The sequence below is a fragment of the Somniosus microcephalus genome, chromosome 21 (assembly GCF_052327205.1).
Source record: "Somniosus microcephalus isolate GS21.2 chromosome 21, FLI_Smic_1.0, whole genome shotgun sequence".
In the NCBI taxonomy this organism is placed as follows: domain Eukaryota; kingdom Metazoa; phylum Chordata; class Chondrichthyes; order Squaliformes; family Somniosidae; genus Somniosus; species Somniosus microcephalus.
The window spans coordinates 73,114,586-73,127,096 of NC_141007.1; the positions used below are offsets into that span (position 1 = coordinate 73,114,586).

At 42.8% G+C, this 12,511-nt stretch overlaps 1 protein-coding gene across 7 annotated transcripts in view; it reads left to right on the plus strand.

The window, feature by feature from the left end:
* tex2 (testis expressed 2) overlaps positions 1-12,511 on the plus strand; it is a 128,210-nt gene that overhangs the window by 53,352 nt on the left and 62,347 nt on the right. For 4 of the 7 annotated variants that reach the window (XM_085963933.1, XM_085963932.1, XM_085963939.1 and 1 more), the window contains exons 2-3: positions 1,734-1,825; positions 4,887-6,538. In XM_085963933.1, the coding sequence (XP_085820059.1) occupies positions 4,910-6,538 (1,629 nt within the window). In that variant the 5' untranslated portion in view covers positions 1,734-1,825; positions 4,887-4,909. Of the gene's footprint in view, positions 1-1,733; positions 1,826-4,563; positions 4,587-4,886; positions 6,539-12,511 lie in introns of those variants that run through there. The other 3 variants (XM_085963934.1, XM_085963936.1, XM_085963937.1) reach the window with 2 other exon arrangements.

Below are 12,511 nucleotides of genomic sequence, written 5' to 3' on the forward strand. Positions count from 1 at the left end.
GGATTTCCAGCATCCACAGTATTTTGCTACAGTATCACAGAATCACAGAAACCCCACAGTGCAGATAGAGGCCATTTCGGCCCATCGAGCCTGCACCGACACATATCCCACCCGATCCCTGTAACCCCTACACCAACACATATCCCACCCTATCCTGTAACCCCACGTATTTAATCCCCCTAACACTAAGGGTCAATTTATCATAGCCAATCAACCTAACTTGCACATCTTTGGACTGTGGGAGGAAACCGGAGCACCCGGAGGAAACCCACGCAAACACGGGGAGAATGTGCAAACTCCACACAGACAGTCGCCCGAGGCCGGATTCGAACCCGGGTCCCTGGCGCTGTGAGGCAACAGTGCTAACCACTATGCCACCGTGCTGCCCTTACTTGAGATATTCTGACCAGAACACACTACAGTTTGATCAGCTTCCCCTAACTTTTGTTTTGGCTATTGTAGTTCAACATTCTGCTGACTTTATTGAATGCTTCATTGGTAGGAAATGTTGACCACCATCATGTCTGTTGGGTCTTTTTCAGCGTCATCCTTGGCTATTACAGTACCATTCATGGAGTATGTGTTACCCATTTTTTATTTCTTTGTGGTACATTTACATTTATCTGTATTAAATTTAATCTGCCATTCTATTCATTCACATATTTTGTGCAACTTGTATTTTCTGAGCAGCCTCCCTGATTCCACTGCCCCCCCTAGCTAATCATCTGCAAATTTGACCAATTTGCATTGGGTTCTTTAGTCTTAAGTCATTCATGCAAATTAGAAACGGGAGTGATCCCTGGGGCACTTCAGTCAGTAATTGTCTTCTTTCTTCTCCCTTCTCTTGCCCCCCCCCCCCCCCCCCCCCACAAACTTGATGTAGCTTGCCTAAACCTGCTGTTTTTCTACCCTTAAACCAACTTCTTGCCCCTACCCTAGATTTATCCTGAATTCCCACAGCTTTTGTCAAATGCTTTACGGAAGTTAGATGAAACACATCATAGGACTTTTCACAGCCCACTTGGGATGTCACTTCAAAGTGGGATCTCTCCCTTCTGATTAAATGTTTGCTGCCATTTACTGTTGTACAATTATCAAATTTCGAATCTGACAGTTCTATTAGTTTACAAGGAATTGAAGTATGACTGATTGGTAGTCTGTCTGGTTCATTGCTCTTTTGTATATGTGCTTCATATTTGCCTGTTTCTATTCTACTGTTGCCTCCCCATTGTTTAGTGACGCCATGATTATTGTCCATGCCTTTCAAATCTCCTTCCTACTTTCCTTAAGCAGTCAGGGATAAATGTCATCTATTGCTGGAGTTGTATTGTTTTTGAGCCCTTTTAACTTGTGTAAGATTTCATCTCATTTATATCAATTATTATCTGTACTTGGGGCATGTTGTTTGTCTCTCCCTTGTCAATACTTTGAGGAGGTAATCACTCAGGATACTTGCTATCTAGTGATCGTGCTCTATTTTGAGCCTGTTTGCATCTTTTATCGTTCTCTCTTTTCTGACTGCACTCTTACTATTGAAGTACTGAAAAAAGGTTTTGGTGTTCTATTTTGCATCTGGAGCTATGTCTTTTTCTAGATATCTCTCTGCCCCTCAATGACTTTTAACCTTTTCCTGTATGTTCTATTCATCCCAGTGAACCCCATTACTGTTTTCCCTGCAATATATGTAGAGAGATGTTTTCCGTTTCATTTTTGATCTGTTTAATCCATTTAAGGAGGCTGAAGAGGGAGAGGAAGTGAGTCTGTGAAGGGATTTCTAAAAACAAAGGACAAGGATCTTGGAAGTTGATGTGCTGAGTGGTTGGCAGTAAGTAAATGGGTGGGTCAGATTTTGTTGAGGATGTGATGTGAATGGTAGAGTTGGAATCAGTGTTGGTATCTGTGGGGGAGTGACTTCTGTTCTGAATAAGAAACTGTAAAAACCTTTTCTAATAAACTAAATAATAGTTATTTACTGCACAGAATTTGTTCTGGGCATGCTATCTAGAACTCTTGTGAATTACATAAAGCTGTAAGACTTCTGTTACGAATTTTTTGCAGTTAATATGCTCTGCCATTAATGCATGATTTTAGCTATTCTGTTAAGTAGTTTACAACAGCAAAAAGTCACTAGAATACTAATTGTTGTATTTGGCTTTCAGTTAGACCATCTGTCGACAAATAGGGTCACTTAAGGAAAGGGAAAGAAAACCGGAGGTTGAGACAGTCTGTAGTGTGTGTGCTGTCCAGTAGATGGGTTAAAGTGTATAAACTGGCTTGAAGAACGGGTTGTCCACTTCTCCCTTTCGTTGGCACTGCCAACAGGTTTTTTTTTTTTTTTAAAGATCATTTACATTTTCAGTGTCTCAATGCTATATTAAAATAATTTAGTGTTTGTACCCCATTCTATTTGTTTTGTCTTTTATTTGCTAATGCATTTACAGATCATTCCATCTTTAAATCAGATCAGGTAAACGGCAATCAGCAATTTTGTATGAATTTGTAATACTCAGTTGTTTCCTATTGTAGGAAAAGTGGATATACAGCTTTAAAATGAGGGTAATTATTTAAGCAATATTGGAACTGGGTAGATTGCTCCATTCCCAAATGAGAAATTCTTGTTAAAATGCAAATAATATCTTGTGGAGAAAGTAATTGTTCTTTTATTCATTATTCTTCGACTATCTTTCCTGACCAATTTAAAAACAATACTCAAGATAAAGAAATCCATGCTTGAAAAAGAATACCCTTCCTAAGAGTTTGTTGCATTGGTGAATTTGAGAGCTGCTCTATACATACTGGAGGACCATAGTCAATCCACAATCTGTGCTGAGTTAGCTGACCTTAGCCAGGACTGTCTCAATTGAAGGGGGCAGCTACAGTTGCTTTGTAATTCTGTGTTAAGGAGACGAGTGTTGATCAGCCTGTGCTCTCACTCCTGATCTCTGTTCAGCAACTCTTGCTAGAAGTTTTATAGAAGTACAAATGCTAGAAGCATTAGATGAGGACTGCATTGTGCTTGCCTATGATTGTTCTGTCCTTCTGTGGCCTGTGCTGACCCTTGCTTTCGAGGCTCACGTATAAATAATGACTACTTGGTGAGGTACTGGAAGCATACTTCAACGAGGAGCCAATCCCTTAAGAAGAGGAAAGAGAAATTAGGAGGGGGAAATTATATTTAACATTACAGAATTTTAATATTTTCATAATTTTCCACAGGAACCTTTTTCTAATCCTTCGTACTCCGACACCAATCATATTTGTTTGTGCCTGTAACAATACATGCCATCCAATGCTGGCCTATCTTTTTTGGTGAGCTGGAAGACTGGTCACCTTGCTGGTTAACTTTATTTGAATTAAATTTTGCATGCTGTAATGAGCCCCTTGATAGTACATATGTAACAGGATAGAGTGAATAACATTCATTAAGGGAGGAATGGTTAAAGATTGACTTGGTTGGTAGCTTGTAAAGATTTTTCCTACAGAACACAAAGTATTTAATGAAGGAAGAGCGTGCATTTATTAGCACCGTATCACATCCTCAAGGGCATCCCAATGAATTATCTTCGAAGTGCAGTCACGGTTGATAATGTAGGTCAATGATGCAGCAATGTCCTACAAATATCAAATGAGATGAATGACCAGTTGATCTGTTTTTGGTGGTGCTTAAGTGACGACTCCCTGCGTTTTAAATAGTGCCAGCCTTGTTTATGTGCTGAAGTCCTAGAGTAGGGCTTAAATCCACAATCTTCTGACGGAGTTAGGACGCCTACCAACTGAGCCAAACTGACAGTACCACACAAATACTAGTACAGGAAACTGTGTTATATCCGGCACCGACGGGACCGAGCTGTTGCCGATCTATCAAAACTGCCGGACATACCAGCGTTAATGTTGAAGCATACGGAGGTTTTCATCTCCGTATCTGACAACAAACACTGTTGCTTAGCAACAGCTTCAAACAGTCGGCCCGTACCTTGGAAGCGTCTCTGTAGCTTAGCAACAGCTTCAGAGAGACTTTCCAGAGCCTGACTGTTGGGGGGGGGGGGGAAAAAAGCCACGAGAAGAAAAAAAAACCTAACAAAATGGCTCCTGATTTCTGCCGGTTGATCGAGGTTTCTGGACATACAACTTCCGGATAAACCAAAGTTTCCTGTAGCTACATATACTTTGTAATTCTGGGATCTAGTCCCTGCTAACCATAAGAAATAGGAGCAGGAGTAGGCCATTTGGTGGTGATGGAGAATGCCAGGTGGAATTCCACTTCCATTATTCCTTCATACAGATACAAAAGCTATAATTAACTTAATTATTTAAAGCTTCAATTAGAAGTTTTATAGGTAAGTTTGGTGTTTGGGAAGAAAGCAGTGATGATGATGGGATTCCTCCATATAATGGATTTAGAGGGAAATAGGGTGTACACAAACCCATTAAAAAAAAAACTGATACTGAACCAAGTTGTCAAATGTGTATGAAGATAATTGTTGTAACTTATTACTGCTTAACGGAAAGCAATTAGGATTTTGTACCAAAATTTTTACTTAATTTTGTTTCACTTATTTACAGATTCCGAATTTGGAGCTTTCAAGGTTTGTTTGGCTTATGTTACCCAGTGCAGAATGCATTGCAACTTCTAACAAATTGGCGGGTGTTCTGAAATTATTTCTAACACACCTTGGCAACTTCAATGCTACACTTTGCACCACCAATAATACTGATTTTGTTTTGTAGTGACTGAGTTACAGGGTGAAACCTAGAGATGGACCTTTTCTAAGAAACGGCAGTCAACTTTGCAAACTATAACCTGGGTGTTCTTTTTATAGTGATTTGTATCATGGATTTTTTGGGAAAGATTTTAATGTATCCGTGGTTTTTTTTTCTCTTTTTAGACTGATACTTACACAAGACTGCAATGACAAGTCAGAGCAGTAGCCATGCAGAAAGAGCAGTTTCGATGTCGTCAACACCAAAAGTGCAGGTTCAGCGCTCCATTTCTAGAGAGACCATCACTATACACTTTTCTGCCTTTGGTAAAGAGGAGGAGGAGGAAGAGGAAGAAGAATTTGGAGATTCCTCTACCACTCTTCATGAAGAGATGAAAGACCAAAGTTTTGTACCAGGACTTAAAGGAAAAGAAGGTACTTGTGAACATGGTGGCCAACTTTTATCAGAGCCTGCTACCTCAAGTATGTCAGCGACATCAACTTCAGTTACAGTTTCCAATTCATCTTCAGCATCGACAATGACCTCTTCAGAACCAGTGGAAACATCAGTGACATTGCCTTCTGCACCACTTACAACTACTGCATTGCCATTGTCCTCATTACCAACCCAACCATTGGATTCCACTAGTTTGTCTTCAGAGGGGAGAACTACAATTTCAGCCTCTACATCTGATTCTCCGTCTAAGTCTGTTGTGCCCTCCATTGTCCCTTTGTCTTCCATGACGAGCACAAAGCCATTCATGAGTCTAGTAAAATCTCTTTCAACAGATGTAGAACCAAAAGAACCCACAACCCCTCTAAGGACAAGACACTTAATGAAAACACTAGTTAAATCTCTGTCAACAGACACATCAAAACAAGAATCCGAATCGGTCCCATTTTGGACTTCTGATTCCCGAATAAACTTGCATCTGTTCAAACAGTTTACTCAACCTCGTGTCACTGGAGGGGATTCTAAGACTGCACCTTCTTCCCCAATCACCTCTCCGTCAGAAGGTAGGTCATTTTTTAAAGTAACTGAAGTGGAGGCTAGAATTGAGGACACTAAAAGACGACTTTCAGAAGTTATTTATGAACCTTTTCAACTTCTAAGCAAGATAATTGGCGATGAGAGCAGTAGTCTTCGGCATAAAGCCTTATCGTCCAGTGCGACAGAACTTTCCACTCTTACTAGTTTAAATGGACATTTGGAAAGCAACAACAACTACAGCATTAAAGAGGAAGAATGTGATTCTGATGGGGACTGTTCAACAAAAGATTCCATTCCAAGTAAAAGTAGTTCCAAACCCACGGATGAGCCGTCAAAAGAGGGGGACACTAAAAGCTCATTGTTGGGGACCGCAAAGGAAATTACTTTGAAAGCTTCTTCCCTAGGTCTAGAAAAATGCTCACTTTCTGTACTTGCCAGCAAAGAAGAAGATGACTACTGTGATTTGTACCTTGAAGAATTTGAGATAGAAACTGATGAAGAGATTGTTGTGGATAAAACTATACAACCTCTAACTGGAGAAGAAACACTTGAAGAAAGTAAAGTATTAGGGCAAGATGAAACCGAGTCTGAAGTACAGCCACCTGAAGTTCCATTGAACACTTTATTACTCTTTACCATGCTTGTATATTCCTATTTAGTGCTGCCTCTGCCAAGTTATTTAAGTGGGCTACTCCTAGGAATTGGCTGTGGATTTATGATAGCAATTGGTGTTGTTTGGCTGTTAGTACCAAGAAAGACGAGGGACTATCAACAGTCACAGAGAAGGAATCGTGTTCAACATCTAACTACAGAACCCCTGAATATAAAGGAACCAGCAATCTTTAAGGTGGGAATACTTTAATCTTTGGAATTTGGTTTCCATTTAAACATTATACTTCCAGATTACGTGGCTGATGCAAAGCCTGCAGGATGAAATATTTTGTCTAAAATTTTTCAAACCTGCTTAATGTTTATAGAATGTAGACCTGTTCATGTAGTTATACTGCTTGCAGTGTTAGAGAATACTATTCTTGAAATGTAATTTTTTAAATTGTAATTTTGACTCTTTAGGTGCACTCAAGCTGGTTTTATGTTTTCTACACATACTTTTCATGACCGCAGGATGTCCCAAAGTGCTTTTGTAACCCAACCAATACTTTTTGACTGGCACACCCAGCCCAGTCGATCCTGCAAAGTCGTCCTCCCCAACATCTGGGGACTTGTGCCAAAATTGGGAGAGCTGTCCCACAGACTAGTCAAGCAACAGCCTGACAGTCATACTTGCAGAATCAAACCTTTCAGCTAATGTCCCAAACTCCTCCATCACCATCCCTGGGTATGTCCTGTCCCACAGGCAGGACAGACCCACCAGGGGTGGCGGCACAGTGGTATACAGTCGGGAAGGAGTGGCCCTGGGAGTCCTCAACATTGACTCTGGACCCCCATGAAATCTCATGGCTTCAGGTCAAGCATGGGCAAGGAAACCTCCTGCTGATTACTACCTACCACCCTCCCTCAGCTGATGAGTCAATACTCCTCCATGTTGAACACCACTTGGAAGAATCACTGAGTAGCAAAGGCACAGAATGTACTCTGGGTGGAGGACTTCAATGCCCATCACCAAGAGTGGCTCGGTAGCACCGCTACTGACTGAGCTGGCTGAGTCCTGAAGGACATAGCTGCCAGTCTGGGCCTGTGACAGTTGGTGAGAGAACCAACATGAGGAGAAAACCTACTTGACCTCGTCCTCACCAATTTACCTGTCGCAGATGCATCTGTTCATGACAGCATTGGTAGTAGTGACCACCGCACAGTCATTGTGGAGATGAAGTCCCGTCTTCACACTGAGGACACCCTCCATCGTGTTGTGTGGCACTACTACCGTGCTAAATGGGATAGATTCAGAACCGATCTAGCAGCTCAAAACTGGGTATCCATGAGGCGCTGTGGGCCATCAATAGCGGCAGAATTGTACTCCACCGCAATCTGTAACCTCATTGCCCAGCATATCCGTCACTCTACCATTACTATCAAGCCAGGGGATCAACCCTGGTTCAATAAGGAGTATAGAAGAGCATGCCAGGAGCAGCACCAGGCATACCTAAAAATGAGGCGCCAACCTGGAGAAGCTGCAACACAGGACTACATGCATGCTAAAAAGCAGAAGCAGCATGCTATAGTCAGAGCTAAGCGATCCCACAATCAACGGATCAGATCAAAGCTCTGCAGTCCTACCACATCCAGTCGTGAATGGTGGTGGACCATTAAACAACTAACGGGAGGAGGAGGTGGCTCCATGAATATCCCCATCCTCAATGATGGTGGTGCCCAGCACGTGATTGCAAAAGACAAGGCTGACGCGTTTGCAACCATCTTCAGCCAGAAGTGCCAAGTGGATGATCCATATCAGCCTCCTCCTGAAGTCCCCACCACCACAGAAGCCAGTCTTCAGCTAATTCGATTCACTCCACGTGATATCAAGAAACGGCTGAGCTCACCGGATACAGCGAAGGCGACAACATCCCCACTTGAATGGCTGTTGTGCTCCAGAACTAGCCGCGCCTCTAGCCAAACTGTTCCAGTACAGCTATAACACTGGCATCTATCTGACAATGTGAAAAACTGCCCAGGTATGTCCTGTCCACAAAAAGCAGAACAAATCCAATCCAGCCAATTACCGCCCCACCTGTCTACTCTCAATCATCAGCAAAGTGATGGAAGGTGTTGTCGACAGTGCTATTGAGCAGCACTTACTCAACAATAACCTGCTCACTGATGCCCAGTTTGAGTTCTGCCAGGCCCACTCGTCTCCAGACCTCATTACAGCCTTGGTCCAAACATGGACGAAGGAGCTGAATTCCAGAGGTGAGAGTGACTGCCCTTGACATCAAGGCAGCATTTGACCAAGTGTAGCATCAAGAAGCCCTAGTAAAACTGAAGTCAATGGGAATCTGTGGCGGGGTGGTGGAAACTCTCCACTGGCTGGAGTCATACCTAGCACAAAGGAAGATGGTTGTGGTTGGAGGTCAATCATCACAGCCCCAGGACATCGCTGCAGGGATTCCTCAGGGCACTGTCCTAGGCCCAACCATTTTCAGCTGCTTCATCAATGACCTTCCCTCCATCATAAGGTCAGAAGTGGTGATGTTCGCTGATGACTGTAGTGTTCAGTGCCATTCGCAACTCCTCGGGTAATGAAGCAGTCCATAAGACCTAGGCAACATTCAGGCTTGGGCTGATAAGTGGCAGGTATCACTCGCGCCACACAAGTGCCAGACAATGACTATCTCCAACAAGTGAGCGTCTAACCACTGCCCCTTGGCATTCAACACCATTACCATCGCCGAATCCCCCACCATCAATATCCTGGGGGTCACCATTGAGCAGAAACTTAACTGGACCAGCCACACACATACTGTGGCAACACGAGCAGGTCAGAGGCTGGGCATTCTGTGGCGAGTGTCTCGCCTCCTGATTCCCCAAAGCCTTTCTGCCATCTTCAAAGCACAAGTCAGGAGTGTGATGGAATACTCACCACTTGCCTGGATGAGTGCAGCTCCAACAACACTCAAGAAGGTTGACACTATCCAAACCCGCTTGATTGGCACCCCATCCACCACCTTAAACATTCACTCACTCCACCACCGGTGTACCATGGCTGCAGTGTACCATCTACAAAATGCACTGCAGCAACTGAGCAAGGCTTCTTCGGCAGCACCTCCCAAACCCGCGACCTCTACCACTTAGAAGGACAAGGGCAGCAGGTGCATGGGAACACCACCACCCCCACGTTCCCCTCCAAGTCAAACACTATCCTGACTTAGAAATATATCGCCGTTCCTTCATCGCCACTGGGTCATGATAGCTGTAATCTCTCGGTTCTCGTACCATCCTTGTAACTTTCTCCAGTGCTTCTATGTCCTTTTTATAGTATGGAGACCAGACCCTAAGTCTTGACAAAGGGTTTCGACCTGAAACGTTGACTCTATTTCTCTCTCCATGGATGTTGCCTGGCCTGCTGAGTTTTTCCAGCATTTTCTGTTGTTATTACAGTACTCTAAGTGTGGTCTGACCAGGGTTCTATACAAGATTAACATAACTTCACTACTTTTGAATTCTTTCCAAACCCCTAGAAATAAAATGAGAATGCTTTAAGAGCATTAGCCCGATCCCAAAAAGTCTTGTGAAATTTCATGTTTTTGGAAGATTTTGGAGATTCATGAGTTAGTAAGTTCAGGTTGGCAATGGCTCGATTGTACCCTCAAGCTGTTTGTGTGTCTCTCTGGAATTTTGGTGGGGGTATATGTGCCATAGTGGGCGACCATTGAACTGGTGTTGAATTTAGTGTTTCAGTTCATTTTCATAAGAGCAGGAGTAGACCATATGGCCCCTCGAGCCTGCTCCGCCATTCAACAAGATCATGGCTGATCATCGACCTCAACTCCACCTTACTGCCCGATCTCCATATCCCTTGATTCCCCTAGAGTCCAAAAATCTATCTCTCTCAGCCTTGAATATACTCAAAGACTCAGCATTCACAGCCCTCTGGGGCAGAGAATTCCAAAGATTCACAACCCTCTTGAGTGAAGAAATTCCTCCTCATCTCAGTCTTAAATGGCCTACCCTTAGTCTTAAATTGCCTACCCCTTATCCTGAGACTATGCCCCCTAGTTCTAGACACTCCAGCCAGGGGAAACAACCTCTCAGCATCGACCCTGTCAATCTCCCTCAGAATCTTGAATGTTTCAATGAGATCACCTCTCATTTTTCTAAACCAGAGAGTATAGGCCCATTCTGCACAATCTCTCATCATATGACAGCCCTCTCATCCCAGAAATCAATTCATTGTGGGATTAAGCTGTGCGTCCAGAGATTTGTTAGGTGAACTGCCTGCCCAGTCTGATGTGCAATATTCAGCTGTCGAATATACCAGTGCTTGGTATACAAGTGCTTGGGGATGTTCAAAATGAAGTTTGATGCTAAAGCGAAAGTGTTAAAACACAAGAAGAGCTCTGGTCGTCTTTTTCTCTTTTTTCTATTTTTTTCCATACTTATCCGATTATAGCAGTGAACCAGAGGCAAAATGACAGATCAAGCTCTCTGCGTAAAACAATATGTGCAGGAACATAGCCATAACAAACCTATAAACAATGAAGGGGTGTATTTTAGCATAAATAGCAGAGGATTTGGGTCTCGTTTTGGGTTATTTGCTGAAAATGTTCAACCAATGTGAAACCATTGCTAATTTCCAGTAGAGCTGGAAACTACATGAGATGGGACTAATGTTTTTGTGCTGCTTGGGTGGGGCAATTCTATCTCGAGGAAATGAAGCCAGGGTTCAGTAGTGAGGATGATGACTGTTCTAGATTTTGCAGGCTAATGTTTGGTGATCAGACAGCATTCATGAACTTTTGCTCATGAAATAAATGAGTACGGTAGGGGTCTCTGTGATCAGATTCTCTGTACTTGCTCTGTGGAAGGAATGGTCCAGTATGGAAGCCTTTTCTCATTCTACACTTTGCTCTTATCAATTGAAAATCTAGGGACTTTGTACATTTAACAGAAAATTCACAACACCTGTACTAGGATAATTCCAAAAGCAGCTAAAACCTTGTGTAGTTTACAGCGGAAGTGGGAACAAACTTATAAACCCAGTCTGCATGGGAAACCAGAATAAATATAACTCCAGTAAGACAATGTTATCTGAGCATCTCAGTCAGTGAGAAGTGTAGCTTCTAACATTCAAGGCTCAGCAGGTGTGTAGAAATTTAATTTGTCAGCAATAAAGCCAATCAAGTAAATTTTCCCCTCCAGTTCTGTGTATTCTTAAGAGGAGTTTTCATATGTATTTTTGGTGAACTGTTACAGAAATTAAAGCACAAAAGGAGGCCATTTGGCTCATTGTATCAGAGTTGGTGCTAGCTCTTCTATTGGAACTATCTACTCTGATCCCATTTATTTTCCCTTTCTCTGTATCTTTTATATTCCTTTTTAAAATGCTAATCCAGTTTCCTTTTAAATGCTGTTGATCTCAGCCTCATCAATTGTGGTGATGTATTCCATATTCAAATAACTTTCTGTTTTTATTTCTTTAAATTAAAAATCATCCAATTTTCCCTTCTCATGAATCTGATTCTCGTTCCCTTGTTATTGAATTGTGAAATAAACAACTTGTATTTATATAGCGCCTTAAACATATTAAAATGTCCCAAGGCGCTTCACAGGAGTGCTATAAAACAAAATTTAACACTGAGCTACATAAGGAGATATTAGGGCAGGTGACCAAAAGCTTGTTCAGAGGTAGGTTTTAAGGAGCATCTTAAAGGAGGGGAGAGGGGCGGAGAGGTTAGGGAGGGAATGGCAGAGCTTGGGGCCTAGGCAGCTGAAGGCACGGCCACCAATGGTTGAGCGGTTAAAATTAGGGATGCTCAAGAGGCCCAGGTTAGAGGAGCGCAGATATCTTGGAGTTGTGGGGCTGGAGGAGGTTACACAGATAGGGAGGGGCGAGGCCATAAGGGATTTGAAAACCAGAATGAGAATTTTAAAATTGAGGCTTTGCTTAACCGGGAGCCAATGTAGGTCAGCGAGCACAGGGGGTGATGGGTGAACGGGACTTGGTCCGAGTTAGGACACTGGCAGAGTTTTGGCTGACCTCAAATTTAGAGAGGGTAGAATGTGGGAGGCCAGCCAGGAGTGCGTTGGAAGAGTCAAGTCTAGAGGTAACAAAGGCATGGACGAGGGTTTCAGCAATAGTGGAAGCAATCTTTCACTATTTAGCATCTCAAAACCCTTCATAATTTTAAAACCTCTGAGATGTCCT